General features: G+C 35.9%; 3 protein-coding genes and 1 pseudogene across 11 annotated transcripts; 1 reads left to right on the top strand and 3 right to left on the bottom strand.

Moving 5' to 3' along the window:
- Positions 1–1,895: 1,895 nt before the first annotated feature.
- LOC111277390 (putative pentatricopeptide repeat-containing protein At1g56570) lies at positions 1,896–5,373 on the bottom strand (annotated as a pseudogene). Its single transcript, XR_016343772.1, has 3 exons — positions 4,551–5,373; positions 2,510–4,387; positions 1,896–2,350 (listed from the first exon to the last, which is right to left on the bottom strand). The product of XR_016343772.1 is annotated as a putative pentatricopeptide repeat-containing protein At1g56570 (transcript).
- A 148-nt stretch (positions 5,374–5,521) lies between these two features.
- A/N-INVA (Plant neutral invertase family protein) lies at positions 5,522–9,081 on the bottom strand. The gene is made up of 6 exons (XM_022863810.2): positions 8,076–9,081; positions 7,742–7,901; positions 7,341–7,552; positions 6,501–6,994; positions 6,344–6,392; positions 5,522–6,160 (listed from the first exon to the last, which is right to left on the bottom strand). Exons 1-6 carry the CDS (start codon positions 8,835–8,837, stop codon positions 5,834–5,836), a joined length of 2,004 nt encoding a protein of 667 aa, XP_022719545.2. The 5' UTR covers positions 8,838–9,081; the 3' UTR covers positions 5,522–5,833.
- Positions 9,082–10,699: 1,618 nt separating this feature from the next.
- On the top strand, positions 10,700–12,419 carry PPD1 (Photosystem II reaction center PsbP family protein). 5 transcript variants are annotated; one of them, XM_022863820.2, is made up of 4 exons: positions 10,700–10,910; positions 11,213–11,272; positions 11,377–11,811; positions 11,947–12,419. In XM_022863820.2, the coding sequence occupies exons 1-4, from the start codon at positions 10,797–10,799 to the stop codon at positions 12,166–12,168; spliced, it is 831 nt and encodes a 276-aa protein (XP_022719555.1). In that variant the 5' UTR covers positions 10,700–10,796; the 3' UTR covers positions 12,169–12,419. The 5 variants fall into 5 exon arrangements, with proteins under 5 accessions (XP_022719555.1, XP_022719556.1, XP_089620389.1 ...); XM_022863824.2 differs by lacking the exon at positions 10,700–10,910 and adding an exon at positions 10,979–11,119; XM_022863821.2 differs by lacking the exon at positions 11,213–11,272 and having other exon boundaries at positions 10,706–10,910.
- A 240-nt stretch (positions 12,420–12,659) lies between these two features.
- On the bottom strand, positions 12,660–15,553 carry ZIP4 (Clathrin adaptor complexes medium subunit family protein). Of its 4 annotated transcripts, none has more exons than XM_022863819.2 (8): positions 15,228–15,553; positions 14,972–15,057; positions 14,534–14,644; positions 14,360–14,449; positions 13,843–14,090; positions 13,473–13,682; positions 13,189–13,396; positions 12,660–13,051 (listed from the first exon to the last, which is right to left on the bottom strand). In XM_022863819.2, the coding sequence occupies exons 3-8, from the start codon at positions 14,555–14,557 to the stop codon at positions 12,806–12,808; spliced, it is 1,026 nt and encodes a 341-aa protein (XP_022719554.1). In that variant the 5' UTR covers positions 14,558–14,644; positions 14,972–15,057; positions 15,228–15,553; the 3' UTR covers positions 12,660–12,805. The 4 variants fall into 4 exon arrangements, with proteins under 4 accessions (XP_022719554.1, XP_022719552.1, XP_022719550.1 ...); XM_022863817.2 differs by having other exon boundaries at positions 14,534–14,638; positions 14,958–15,057; XM_022863815.2 differs by having other exon boundaries at positions 14,958–15,057.
- Positions 15,554–16,055: the final 502 nt, after the last annotated feature.

Below are 16,055 nucleotides of genomic sequence, written 5' to 3' on the forward strand. Positions count from 1 at the left end.
GACTTCATACTTTGAATCAGAAAGAACCTTAGAAATCACACCCACCCACCAGCCATCATTGTACAAAGCATCAACTTCATCAAGCTTTTTGAACCGATCAGCCACAACAACTTCTGGAGGATAAGGCCTAATGTGCAGGATATCAAACTCTTCCTTTAAGAAATCAGTGTCATCTTCAGTTCTCAAGCTCTCATACTGAATTAGGTACCTGTCCTTCCCCACTGCTTTAACAATAGTGGCAGCAAACCAAGCACCTTCGAAACCATCTTCATCACTGGTCACCTCAACATGCTCTCCCTCATTGAACTTTTTATCTGTTGTCTTGCCAGACTCCAATTTCTCTCCACTCCCTGCTTTGTCAGACTTTAACTTCTCTTTGCTTGTCCCATTGTCACACCCCAGCTTCTCTTGAGTAACAATTTTGTTAGACTTCAAATCTTTCTCTGTTTGTACTTTCTGCAGTTAAAATGTGAAAAGTTGAGGAAGCAAACTACACAAGACACTAGAAAATATAACTTAGTAGGGAACAGAAAAGAACCATGTTACAGAGAATCACATCTTTTTGACCCATGTTTCTCAAAGGTATTGTTTAGGTCTAACATCCTGCTTTTGCATTACAACTTATGGATACTATTAAGATGTATCCTCCTTTTCCCAACTTCCTTCCAACCCCCAATCTAGAAACTTGCACAACTAAATACATGCAGAGGGGGAGAGGCCTAACTCCTCTCTTTAGTCAATTATGCAACCATCAATTGCTACTTACACGGTACAAACAAATAAGATAACAAATTACAACCAAGTTTCAGAACAAGTGCATATAATGACTTCCAAGTTTATACATTCAATCAGTAAAATATGAATTCATCATGAAAACTGAGTAACAGTACCAGTTTTCTGAAACCAGAAAGGGCCACTATCTAATAGTATATTTGTCAAAGTTTATATTAAGCACGTGATAGATTTAGATCCTCAAACAGACAACCTATTACTTCTATTATCCTTATAACCAACACAAGAAATGTATTTAAACAACATAAGACTGAAATAGATATAGAGAATTCACATAATAACACATCAGTTTACAAACATTCTAAACAAGTATACATTCCAAGAAACAAATTATAAATCCCAATTTCTTGCATTTTTTCAATCTTTTCCCTGCACTTCCTATTTCAACAACCAAACAGATTAAGAGGAAACCTAAAGAAACAAGAATTACTCAAAAAACTCAAATGACGAAAGAAAGGTGAAAAAGTATCAAGAAAAAAGAAATACCCAAAAGAGTTTACCTCCTCCACTTGCTCATCTTCCTCCAATGGTGGCGTCCAAGACCCATTAACCCACTCTCTATGAAGCCTCAACTGGTCCTCACCAAACTCCAACTGCTCTTTTGACCTCTTAAAATAAACATGAAAGTTTCCGTTCTCCAACTCCTTAGTAATCACCCCTTCCCACCAGCCGTCATTGTGAAAAGCATCCACCTCTTCACCGAACTTGAACTTTCTTGCTCTTTCTCGAGGGGCCAGAGGGCGTATATCCACTGCGTCGATGGTTTCCTTCAAAGGTTTAGTACCGGCCTCGTCTTGGAAAAGGAGGGTGTATTGGACTACGAACTTGTTAGGGTTTCTTAAAGAAGCGCGCTTGATGATTGAGCCGGTGAACCATGAACCTCGGAACCCAGGGTCGTTGGAGCTGATCTCAACTTGGGAACCAGGTTGCAGGTGTGGAGGGTCGTCGGTGGCGGGGGCTGTGGTGGGCTTTCGTTTTGGTGGCATTTTCGATTGAGAGAAATAAGTTTCACCGTTGCGTCTTTTGGCGGGAGTGAGAGAAAGCAAGAATGATGAAGGCCAGATTCTGATCTCTTCTAAACAGCCAATCAATATTTATAGTACTTCTATTTCTCTTTTGCTTGTTCTGAGACTGTTGAAAAAAAAAAAAAAAAACCTTGCAAAATAGGGGTTTTTACTTTTTATGACACCAAAAAAAAAAAAAAAAATCTTATCCATTGTAAGACTTTCTTTAATCTTTTAATACTTGATTCAAATGATTCACGAGGCTAACACAGCCTTAAAATTTCGTAAGAATTTTTAATGTTTTATTTAAGAGCTTAAATGGATGGACATAATCATGTCTCAAACATGGAATTCAGGATTACATAAACATATAAACATTGGAAAATCAATAGCACATTATCAATAACTAAAGCATACAAGACCAAGTCTTCCACAATATCTTCATCCTCACCAACTCCTTTTGTTCCATCTCTGATTCATTTTTCTTCTTCTCCTCCTTATGAGGCTTGGCCCTGTTGGAAGATAATGGTCTCACGCAATCTCTTTTTGGCAGTCTGACAGTATAAACACAGTAAAAAATCATTGATATATGAATGCACTCGCATGCATATATATCTTCGCACAAATGTGTGTGTGTGTGTGTGTGAGAGAGAGAGAGAGAGAGAGCGAAAGGGACAGAGAGGAAGAGAGAGGCATATATGACAAAGTCATACCTGGAATCACCTTCTGGTAACCTGGAGGAACTAAGAACAGAAGCAACATCCAAGTTCCTGATATCATCTTGGTTATCACTAGCGTCTAGCAGGTATCTGATCAACCTTACTCCTGAAGACAGCAGACTCTTCACCCACAAGAACACTGACAATTACATGCATGCTATTTAAACTAGATGTCTTTACAGAAATACAATATACTTGGTATATATAACCCCAATCAAAGAGATTAATCATAGACCTTGATTCTGTCACTGAATCATTTCTTTGTTGTGCTCTTTGGCTCAGAGTTACAACATATTGTGAGAGATTAGTCCCCATTTTTTTTCTCATCCGACGAGCAACAAAAAGCTTAGTAAATCTTCATGTGATGCCAAATAAAGTATACATTACTCCCAAATAATGGTACAAGATAAATAACTTGTTCCTTAGCAATTTGTTGAAAAATTTCGTCGTTTCCAAGATCACAAACAAATGCACCAAGGCCAATTTTGATGCATTCTCCCTTCCTTAACAATAATTTCTTCTTTTCCTTCTCTTCCCTGGCTTTAAGCTTCCAATTCTACCCCACTTAGGGCTGCTAATATCTAACCAGATAATAATATTCGGAAATTCAGTTTGGTTATATAGATAACGAGCTCTTCTGGTTTCTACAGCTTCTGCTTCTCTTCAAGTTCCATCTTCAAGATCATGTATCAAGCAATCTAAATCAGGCACATATCCTGCTTCTTTAATATGTAGATGAAGCAACTCTAAAACCCCATACACGTACTCTGTTTGAGACCCAATCTTATCACCAACAATAAAGCTGTAAACCTGATTTCTTACCTCAATCCAACTCCTCCCTGGCTCTTTTCTACTCCCGGTTCTTCTTATCAACTTTCCCATTATTGCAAATTCCCCCCACTTACCCTTAGCAGCATAGATATTTGACGACATCACATACGCCCCAACTTTATATGGCTTCAAATCCAATACCTTAAAAGCTGCTAATTTGCCCAACTTCGGGAGCTTATGTGTCTTATAAGCAACTAGAAGTGCAACCCAAACAGATTCATTTGGCTTAAATGGCATGTTCTCGATCAGTTGATAAGCCTCCTCAACTCTCCCAGCAAGGCCTAGTAAATCAACAACACACCCATTGATCTCCTGATCAGGGTTGACGTTATAAATTGCTTATTGATTCAAAACACCTCAAGCCTTCATCTATAAATCCAGCATGGCTGCAAGCACTCAGAACTGCCATAAACACTATCCTGATAGGTCTAATTCTAGACATGATCGTCTCATCAAACAACTCAACAGCCTCTTTCTCATAACCATGTGCCCCATAACCAATCATCATAGAAGTTCAAGAGACCAAATCTCTATAAGACATTTCACTAAAGATTTTGTATGAGTCAGCTTTGCTTCCACACTTGGCATACATGTCAATTAGGGCATCCGCCAACACCAAGTTCCCTTGGAGGCCTCTGCGACCAATGCCTCCATGAACCTGTTGCCTGCAATTCAAAACTGCTAAATTTGCACAGGCAGCAGTAATACTGGTAAATGTGAAGCAATTTGGATTAAAACCCTCTGATTCCATTAGTGAGAATAGATTCAAGGACTCTTTAGAGTCTACTCTTTCATAACCAGCTATTAAGGTGTTCCACGTGATCAGATCTTTTTCAGTCATCTCATGGCAGTATTCATTTGCCTCGTATAAAAAACCACACCTGCAATACATGTCTAAAATAGCATTCATGACAGGAAGATTAGACCCGAGCCCATTTTTAATGACGCTGCATGTATTTGCCTGCCAAAAGAATGTGAGCCTATCATAGCACAAGCTCTAATGGCAATTGAAAAATTATGAGGATCCAACCCGGCTTCCTCCTGTTCACCAAAAAATGCAAAAGAAATGACAAACAATTTCATGACATGCTGCTTTTTATTGGCCAGAATAACATGCCAATTCAAACCCAAAAAATATCATGGTTGTTTAACATGCTTGAGAGAGCAGCATTTGTATTTGTGCACTAAACTAGATACAACTTACCAGTAACATTTCTCTGAAGACTTGAAGTCCACCACAGCCATCACCTCTATGAGTGTACCCAGTGATTAAAGTAGTCAAGTGACTATATTTTTCTCTTTCATATCTCTAAAACCGATCATGCGTTCTCCATGCTAACACAACACGTAGCGTACATGTCCATAAGTGCAGTATCAACGTGTAAAGAACTGTCTATGCCATGCTTTATAGCCACCCCATGAACCAAACCTCCACAAGCAAGATATTGCATAGATTTGCAAGTCTTTAACACACTAGATAAAGTAAAAGCCTTATTTAACATCTCACAGAACAAAGTCCACGCACGGACATGATGGTTGCATGTAGCCAGCAATCATGGCCGTCCACATAACCACGTCTCTTTCAGGCATTTCATCAAACAGAACACGTGCGTCATTGATCAAGCCTTTCTCAATGAAGCATTTAATGACATTTGTGGCTTATACGGCGAGCCCTTTTGCTCCTTTGGATAGGTGGGTAAAGGTTATCTTTGTCCAGGTAGAGCAGTTTCGGACCCACTGAAGGGAATATTTGACGGAAAGTAGGACGACTTTTCTAGCAGTGTACATTTTAGTAACCATAAAGCTAAAGGTTATTATATTAATGGTTGAATCATTTTGAAATGAGAGCAGAGCAGAAGGAATGGATATTATCATTTTCTGTGTTGTTTATTGCCTGTGTGGACTTACCAATACCTATGGCTATGTCAGACCTTAAATACGGGAAAAAGGGGTTCATTTAAGGGGAGGCATTAAGTGTATTTCTATACTTGACAATTGTTTCCTATAAAAGTTTCCCAGGACACCCCAATGATCAGAACATGAAATTTCATTTTGAAGCTCTCAAGTTTGAATAATGGGGTATACAGATGGAATAGAATTTATGGGTATTGAATTCTCTCAATGAAAAAGCACAACCAGAATCAATGGCCTAACATAAACATTGCTCAGCCAAGATAGGGAAGAAAAATGAATATCCTGCTACGCTGCCTTTTGATTAAGAAAATTGCTAAACAATATACAATCCGTTAACTTCGGGAGGAGCCATAATATAAGTTCAGGCTCTGTTATCCCAGTCATTTATACTTCCAATGCCAATCAACTTCCATGATTGATAGCAAAAATAACATATATGACTATACTACTACACTAGTTTGTAATACAAACATGTATGTTGAACTTTTCAAGGATTGAAAATTTGCTTATCAGACCCTAAACTTGTGGCTGTACAGTAAAAAGGCTCTCCGCCTTGCAAAGAATGGTGTTCAATTACACAAGTATCTGAGATTTAGCAGCACCACGAGAACATTTCTTCCGGCCGCTTTTGCTCAGTGCACAAACACAGATCTCAAGAAGCTCGTAGTCCTCCTCCCAAAATAACAAGGCAGCCATCTGTGGGTTCTCCACCATCATCTTGGAGGTCAGGAAACCAGCAATAGTCCATGTTTGGTAAAGTCGAGATTGCTTTCCAATAAACTTCCCACTTCGGGTGTCATAATATTCAGGCCAATGGTCTATTGAAAGCCTCTTCTCTGTCAAACCAACAGCCTTCTGGGCTAGTTCTAATCTGCCCATCTTGACGCAAGCCAAAGTAAACTGAAAGAGTAATATAAGATTTAGAGTGAGTATATAACTGCATGAAATAATTCAAGGTATTGAAAGAAGTATCATAGAACAAAGTTGGGTATTTAAAACAAAACCAGAAATAAAGTCGTGTCAAAAGGTAAGAGGCCATTCTTGACAAAGGATATTCCAAACTCCAAGAAAATTCAAGTTTACCTGCCAAAGAAGTGTTGGCCAAGATCCACCGTTATGATAGGACCAAGGGCTGCACAAGCTCATTAAAAACACTAGTGTCAGTAGATAATACCTATATATATATATATATTATACATACAGAGATAGAGTGTCTTCGTGATAAAGGGCAAGGACTTACGTATTCTTTGGGTCACTGCCAGTAATTATGTGCCACTCCTCGTTCTCCACTGCAGGATAGCATATCTTGAGAGGCATATGCCCCACAATGTCATCCCATTTGGCTTCTATTAAGTTGAGTATAGCTTCATTCTGTTTTGGAGTCCCCAATGATGAAACAATGGACCAGAGATTCCCAAGTGTGAAGAACCTAAAATCCATGTGAGCTGGCTGTAGATTGCCAATTAGATACCCTCCTTCTTCAGGTATCCAATCCATAAGCCATGAAGGAATTTGCTCGGGATAAATATTGAATTTGTTGGTAGCATCCATGGAGTACTCTTCTGTCTTATAGCGGTATATCTCATTGATTTTTTTCATGTCAACCCAATAGTATTCTCTGATGTGGAATGATAGTGCACTCAGTCTATTGTTGATAGCCCTCACCAAATTCTTGGAACCTTCATTTACTGTGAGCATCTCACGAGAAGAACGTAGAGCAGCATAAAACAAAGCCTGTAGATCAAACACGAGAGAATTAGGAGAACCAAAGATAAGCTGACAAAAGAAAACTGCATTAAGAAACAACAATTTCAACAGAGCAAAGGCAAACTTAAGTCTCTATTAAAAATGAGACTGGGTACAATACCATGTGCCAATTAAGAAAATGTGCAAGAAAAACAAGTATGGTCTAAAAAATTCAATTAGCATCCCTTTTTGTGTTGACAGATAAAATGGCAACCCAACTCATTGAGACCAGGTGACATCCAAATATCCAATATATTTAACAAGATCAATGCAAAGCAACTTCGTTTGTTGTTTTTGATAGGAAACTTAAAAAACTTTAAGCAAATGAACTCACTTGGATCTCAAGGGGATGACCATGAATACCCATCCTTCTGTCTATCATGCAGGATCCATCAGTGACTAACAGAGAAGGAAACATATCAAATCCATCAGCTAAACACAAGTTAAGGATCAGTTTTATTCCTGTTTGAACATCCACTCTCTCTTGCAATGCATAATCGCCAGTGATCTTCCCATATGCCCTCAACAATATAATCCACCACAATCCTATCAACAAAGTCAGTTCAATAAACTCAGTCACTTTTATCGATATTCTCTCTAAGAACTTTGAAAAAGAAAGAATCACTTGAGAAGTATAAAAACTTTATGACTGCTAAAGATGAACAGTTCAACATTCTCATTTTAAGACTAGCAAGTTGTCCTAGTAAAAGGTCTACAAAGTTGCAATATACTAACCGGAGTCCACTGGTGCAACACGACCAATTGCTGATTCACCAAAATCTGGATCTAACACTTCCTCAAACTTATTGTCATCAAGAGGTACAGTTCTGACTTTAAAACTTGCAGGCATCAAACCCTGTCCAGGACTATAGCAGTCGACAGTTTTCTCCCAACTCTAATATGATAAGATCAACAATAACGCTAATTAGGCTATTTGAATGTTAAATAACAGACAAAAGAATACCAAACAATCAATGACTAATGATTAGTCAAACCAAAAAAGGAAATGCACAACTAATGCTGCTACAACATTATCCAACAAGGTAAATAATTGAATACATATATGTACCTGCAACTGCAAGGTATGGAGGAGAAAATTCTTGACAATCTCCCCTTCACCTTTAAGCAAGAAAGCCAAAGCCGAAGGCACAAAATCACGAATGAAAACCTGATCATAATTCAAAGGCTGCTTATCACCTGGATCATTTGCAGCCACTGTACCAATAGGGGATCCACAATACGTCACAACTGCATTTCTCAACAAACTCCATGCCTCCTTTTCAATGTCGCTCTCAACTGAAATTTCACTTTTTCCCTCTCTCAAACCTTCCCCAGTATTCTTCACGTTGTTTGCATCTTCAGATAGGGGAACTTCTCCACCTACAATGTTCTCATCCTTGTCAATCCTTTCAACAACAAGTGGCTTCACATTAATGCCGTTTTGCACGTAAATTCTCTCGAAATTCTTGTCATTTACGCGGGTTTCAACCGATGTTGAGAGATCCCTTACCCTTGATGCTACCCTCGCTTCAACAGAGACACCGTAAGGCCTTGAAACCGCCCTGGATTGGGGAAAAAAACTTGGTAAGCAATTCAACTTCTCGGTATTGTTGATAACGCGTTGAAACCCCAAGAATCGAGAAGGGTAGGCGTGGAATTGAGAGTTTTTACTGGAATTGAACAGAAAAGCTTTGCTCCTGCAGAAAAGCTTTCGTTCACAACAAGAGGTATTACACGAATGTCTGAACCCCAAAAACGATGCGTTTCTGAGGTTTAGGACCCTTGAAGGAAGCTTCATGGTGTAATTGCTGATGAAATTGATGGCGTTCATAATAAAAAAAACTGAAACTTCAACAAAGATTTGAAGATAGAGAAGAGTAAAACATGAATTGTCTTTCCTTTTTTTTTTCCTTTCCTGTATCGAAAAATAACGTGTACAAGATGGGTTCTTTTTTGTTATCTTTCTTTTATGGAGGACAAGAGATTTTCAGACAGAGATCGTGTCCTTCCTTGACAGGGTAAAGTTGTGTTTGAAGTCTTTGGAAGGAAAAACGGAGAAGAGAATTGTATGAAATGAAACTCGTTCAAGGAAAGCGCTTCATATATATGGTAGGGCTACTTGTGTCTTGTTGCTATTCCGAGGAAGAAAAAGAAAATTTGACTTGAAATAACTTTTTTTTTTTTTGGGACAAATTTCAACAAAAATTTGACTATTTCTATGGTGGGTGAAACCGTTGTGCTTAGAAATTTCATGTGATGCTAAAATATTACATTTTTATGAGGCATGGAAAAAAAAAAAACATAGATATATTTTAGAAGTTGTATTTTTTTTATAGAAAGTTATTGAATCTCATCACATAAATTAAAATTTTAATAAAAATAGAAGTTTTAAATCAATAATAAAAGCAAAAAGTTATATGACGTTCATTCAAGCTCTTCTCCACAAAAAAGTAAAAAAAAGATGAGAATTATTTATAGTATTATTTATTATAGTCTTGTGGGTGTATGTTTAAAAAATAGAGTTTAATTTTGCTTTAAATTTTATAATTGGGAAAAAAAGGAAAAATTGGCAACTAAAAATTAAAAAAAAAAAAAAAACAATGCTAGTTTTGGTCTTCAAGTCCTAATTGAAGGGTTAGCCATAAATTTGTGATCTATTTCTAATTGTAAATCTAGTTATTATTTTTAAGATCTTTTTATGTCCAACCAAATCAAAATTAAAGATCTTTTCTATTAATCTATTTTTTTGGAAATACTCCTTCATGGCCATTTAGAATTGTAGCCTACTTTTAGTTTTAGGCCTAAAAAAAGAGTACGTGAGCTAGTGCTTTGCTTGGAAGGAATAGAGAAAGATAATGTTGGTGACGTGTGAACGGATTTGTATCCACTACTTTTCATGTACCCCATGAAAGATCCATATTTTTCCCACCATTCAAAATTTTCCACCTGTCAATTGGTATTGGCCTCTATTCTTTGATGTGTTTGACATATCATCCAAGAGTGGCAAGTGTACAGTATAGGACGATCCATGCGGAAAAATGTATCGTGGAAGCCAGTAATGTTGGAGTACGATGATTTTATCTAAAATAGAAAAAGTACACTTGCCATGGTGGCAGATAAACCACAGCCAAGTACGCAAAAGGTGAACATTGGTTTATCCAATTTTTTCTTAGATACAATTATTCATATATTAATGTTATATAAAATATTAAAATTTAAATATTTATATTTTATTTTATATAAAAATTATATATCATAATTTATATAAATATAAAAATATTAAATATTTTTTTAATTTTATAAAATTTATATATTATTATTAAAATTTAAATTATATTATTTTTATATTATTTTATTTATATTATATTTATTTTATATTATTATATTTTATTTTAAATTATTAAATTTTGTTTTTCTCACACAAAATTTTGTCTGGAGTAGACACGTCACTTTCTCCATGTTTGTGATGGAATCCATTTGGTATATTTTTGATGTATTTATCATAATCTTTTTATACACGTGTAATTTATGTGAATATTTAGGCTCATTGTGTTTTTTTTTTTTTTCCTTCTGATAAGATTGTAAGGGATGTTTTCAGGTTTTATTTCGATTTAATTTTATTTTTGAACGTTTTAAAAACCACGGACCCACTAAGATAACCAAATCGATTACTGAACCATTCAGAAACTGCCACCTATATGTGACAGAGTTATAGATCACACATCTGATCCAAGTCAAATTCTATCCTTTTGCTATAGGCCTGCCTGCCAGTCATGGGCGCTATCGGGAAATGGCTACCATACTTGACTCGCTCTTACCCCCGAGTCGACCCACCCTTCAAACTCGCCTTTCCACGCCATTTCCTTCTTCTCCTTCTTGTCTCTGCACTCGCAGAACCCAAACGGTAAACCATTTCCACACTACTTCCCCACCATTGTCATTTATGTTTCTTTCATTTCATTGATCAATTATGATTCCTGCATTTGGTTATATAAATTTTCATTTTTAGTTAGCGATTTTATGTTGAGAGTACATGAAAAAGAGTGAAAAGAAAGCATCTTTGAGTTGTTTTTGCAAGTGGGTAATTATAGGAAAACAAGCTCTCTGTCTCAGGTATATTCAAAGAAGAGAACTTTCAGTTGCCATATGATAGGAGATTAGTTTAAGAAGGAGAATGTTGGTTGTGATTAGTAGTGCAATTTGTAGGCATTGCAGTTGAAAGAGATGGGTTTGTGTCGAAAAGGGACAAAAAGACATCAATTTGAGGTTATCATTTTGTCTGTTGAAATTGCTGTTTTAGACTGATTATTGAATGCTTAGCACTTTTACTATCAGTAATCATGACATTTGTTTTCTTATTATATAATCAGACTAAAGCTTTTGCAGTCCCAAGGAGGAATGCAATGGCCTTGATCTTGTCAAGTTATATCTTCTCAGAAGTTGGTTTACATGATATTGCATTCGCTCAACCATCTGTGGGGTTTAGGGAATACATAGATACATTTGATGGCTATTCATTCAAGTACCCTCAGAACTGGATTCAAGTTCGAGGTGCTGGAGCTGATATATTCTTCAGGGACCCTTATGTTCTTGATGAAAATCTCTCCGTGGAGTTATCCTCTCCTTCATCCTCCAGGTATAAGACTGTTGAAGACTTGGGTTCTCCACAAGAAGCTGGAACAAAAGTATTAAAGCAGTACTTGACAGAGTTCATGTCAACAAGGCTTGGTGTAAGGCGTGAATCAAATATACTTTCCACATCCTCAAGAGTTGCTGATGATGGAAAGCTATATTATCAAGTTGAGGTGAGTCAGTTTTTGTGTTGAAGGGAGATAACATATAAGAACAGGTTGTACTAGAGAGGTGACTACCATCTTTCATGTCGCATAATCCACGTTTTTCTTTCTCTGATTATATGCATTGCATTCTGTTTTCCTTAGGTGAACATAAAGTCATATGCAAACACCAATGAACTGGCTGTTATGCCACAAGACAGAGTACCTCGATTGGAATGGAACCGGCGCTACCTCTCTGTTCTTGGAGTTGAAAACAATCGGTTATATGAGTTGAGATTACAAACACCAGAAAGTGTATTTGTAGAAGAAGAAAATGATCTGCGGCAAGTCATGGATTCTTTTAGAGTGAACAAGGTGGCTGGCTGATCAGTTTTTTAGCTTGAGATTTTTTCCGATGGGATGAGGTTTTATTCTTCTTTTTAGCGCTGTTTTTTTTTTTTTTTTTTTTTTTTTTTTTTTTTTTATTATGTTACATAGATTTATCATTTCCTCTACTTGTATATTCTTTCAATCTTCCTTTATTAGTAGACTTCCTTTATTAGTAGACTTATATCTTCTCCATGTTGTTGTAATTTATATCAATTCCAATGGCATCATTCTAAATTATTTTAGCTGAAGATTATCCCTAGCTAGTCTATTACCATAGCTTCCTTACACTGGATGAAGTAGTCCAGCTAAAGATTGTCACAAGAAAGTCGGTAAATTGCATTGATTTTATTGTGTATGATCCGTGATGGTTATGAGCAGACTTTTCGTGATATTGAAATTGGAGGGAAAGGAGCGATTGTTTCTCAAAGTACTCATATTTGAGAAGCACCTGAGGAAAAAAATGAAGTTATTATTCTGCTATAAAACGGTATTTTGAAGGTATGAGTTCCCATTTCACATCAAATGCAACAGTTTATGAATTAGCAAACAATAAAGTAACCGAAGAAATCGAGAACCATCAGAACACTATGATAAACAAGTCCCTCAACAACTCATCTTGATACAGATATTTAAATTATGACCTCACTTCAAATTCCCCTGCCCGTGTCAGAGCTCGAAAACCTTTGTACAGACGATTTGGTACAGTCTTTAGATCCAGTTTATCTATTTGCAAGCCAGAGAGGGCAACACCCATAATCCTAAAACCCACTCGAAATGTGGGAAAAACATGAAGGCGCTCCAGTTCTGTCTCAAGCACCAATGTGCCGGTCAATGATGGAGCTTTATCCTTGGGAATTCGACCAATTGACCAAGAGCAGATCTGCAAAGGCATGTCAAAAACAAGTTATCAGATATAACATAAAGTGATATGTTATTAGTAACTACCAACTATACGGATCACTATCATGCCCTAAATCAAGGTATAAGTTTATATCAAGTTCACAAAGTAGTGGATACCTTGTTGCTGAGGATGTTTACAGTTCCATGATTTGAAGTCAAATCAGCTGATAAAATGCAAGGAGGTAGTTGAAACTGCAGAGTTATTGAGTCAATTGTCTTTCCAGGATCATTTTTTATACCAACCAACACATTAACACGGCATTTCCCGGCATCTGATGTTAGCTGTGGCTTTACATATATGGGAGTACTCTTCAACTTTTTAACTCTGCATGGAAATTTAGCTAATATTTAGCAACATTCAGCTGAAACATAGCAGAAGGTAAAATGCATGAGAGGAGAACCTGTAACTCATAAGCTTAAACTCTCCATCGGGAGGTACAAATGACAAAAGTTGATGGGATTCCCAAGGTCGAAAGCGAACACAGGGATGGAATCTGACATCATCTAGAATTGATGGGTTTGCAAAAGAAAGTGTCAAATCCGGAAGACCTGAGAGATGGGAGTTTACTTGAACTTCACCATAAATTTCACATTTGACCAACACCCCATCCCTAAACAGCACATGCAAAAGAAAGAGGCTCAGGACTTTGAGTGTAAAACTATGCAATACAAACAAGTGAGACATTCAACTATTGCACATTAAATCATAACCTAAATCCAAAAGACCAATGTTAATAAGAAGGAAAGTTTTAGCCAGATCAAAGAATTGACCTGTTTATAACTGCATCCATTTCTTCGACAAGATCAACATAAACTTCATTGTTTGCATATTTTGGATCTGCTGCTCTCCATGGAACGCAAGACCCCGTTGCACCAGGAAGGGTATCACTTACATTGGAACTATTACCAGTCACCACACTCAAAACTTTGCTGACAATATTTGGTGGAGCTATCATCTCTCTTAGAATGTTTGGTTCTGTTGTGAGAGGGAAGCCATTGTCTATCATCTCATCCAGAAGCTGCAACAAACATGCTGGTTCAGTTCAATTTGAGCAGCACATACTGGTTCATTAATCACAACCACATTTCACCCAGTGATAAACGGGCACATAGAAGAAAAGGACCAATATTTGGCAGATTATTTTGCTGTGCATTCCATGTAAATGACAATTTGCCTAGGCACATAGGTGTATGCCACAATTAAAGTTTACATAAATTCATCTATGTGATGCATCTGCTCGAAAGACCCAGCCACTTTGAAAAGCAACTAACGTATAGTAACAAATACCTCATAAACAATTACAAAGTTATCCTTTATCACATCTTCATTCAGCCCACCGAGATACTCTGAGAGGACATCCGCTACTCTGCAAAGGAACTGGAATTGAAGTGGTTAAAGGTCAAGAACTTCAATTTGCTCAATGCATACACAAATACAACAAAGGTTTATATGGAAACATACCTCAATGCCCATCAAAGGTGGCATTTCAACTTGGGTGCAAGCTAAAAAAGTAATCCCCTCTTGAACAACTTGGAAAAGATAATGAGTTGGTGAAGCAATCACCGGCTGTGACTATATAAACAAACAAGAATCAAGGTTTAAAAAAGTGTGAGAAGAAAATGAAAAAAAAAAAAAAAAAAGGGAAAACAACAAAACCAACTGGAATGATTTACCAAGGAGATAAAGAGAAGAACAGAAGGCATGCAACTAAGAAACTGGAAAACGGAATAAACCCAGAAATCGAAGTTGAATAAAAAAAGAAAAGATTGTACATAAAAAGCATATGAACCTGAATTGGCTGTAAAACTAGAAAATAAAGAAGAGAGAGATTGAAAAAAGAAAAAATTTTTAGGGAAGATTAATGAGAAATGGGAAATTGGGGTACCTTGAAGGAATCACCTTGAGAAATAGATTGATCCCAAAACCAATCACATATTGATCTGTCAACGCGATGCCCAGTTAGCTGTTTCTCTAGCATCACCTCTCTGTCATATAGAAAGATCCATATATATATATATATATATATATATATATATATATATTCAATTTCACTTTTTTTAACCTAATAATAACCCAAATACAGTTGAAACTGAAAAGATTGAAAATAAAGTAAGAAGCAAAGCAAGAAGCTTTGAATTGAAAAGATCTCACTTACCCAGAATCTGATAGAAGAAATATACACTGCAACATGTCTGATTTCTCTGGTCCTCTTTCTCTCTTTGTTTCCAACAAGTCAGCTATTGCAATTTGTATTATCCCCACCTGAATCTGGGTATCAACAAGTTTTATTTCCTATGTGTTGACAGTTTTTTCTTCGCGATTATGGGATTTTTATAGTTTTAGCTTCTATTTTAATACTGCTGGATAACAAAGTTTTTATTTGAAAAGCCTTTTTTTTTTCTGATTCTTAAGTGAAGGGAAGAGTTTTTTTTCAAGAGAAAAGATTTGCCTTTCGTTTTTTTTTTTTTTTTTTCCCGCTATACAGAAAAGAAAATTTTAAAGACTTAAATTGCCTTTCTTATTCTATTTTCCTTACGAATTTGACCTGATAATGTAGAAATATGTCCATCCTTTTTTGTTTACGAAGCAACCAGGAAAAGAAAAAAAATTAAAAATTAAAAATACGACATGATGATATACAAAGATAGAATACAAAAAAATATATTATTTAAATTTTTAGTAATAATTATAAATAAATATAATAAAATTAAAAAATTATATTTTATATTTTCATATAAATAAAATTATAATACATAATTTTTATAAAAAATATTATATAAATATATAATTTTTAATATTTTATATAATATAAATACATGAATTACTAAAATAAAAAAATCCAACTTAGCAATAATTGTAAATGAATGTAAAAAATTAAAAAATTATATTTCATATTTTCATATTAATATAAATTATAATATGTAATTTTTATATAAAATATTATATACATATATAAATTTTAATATTTTATATAATATGAATA

Source organism: Durio zibethinus, chromosome 7, assembly GCF_047325235.1.
Source record: "Durio zibethinus cultivar Kanyao isolate XHJ-2024 chromosome 7, ASM4732523v1, whole genome shotgun sequence".
NCBI lineage: Eukaryota > Viridiplantae > Streptophyta > Magnoliopsida > Malvales > Malvaceae > Durio > Durio zibethinus.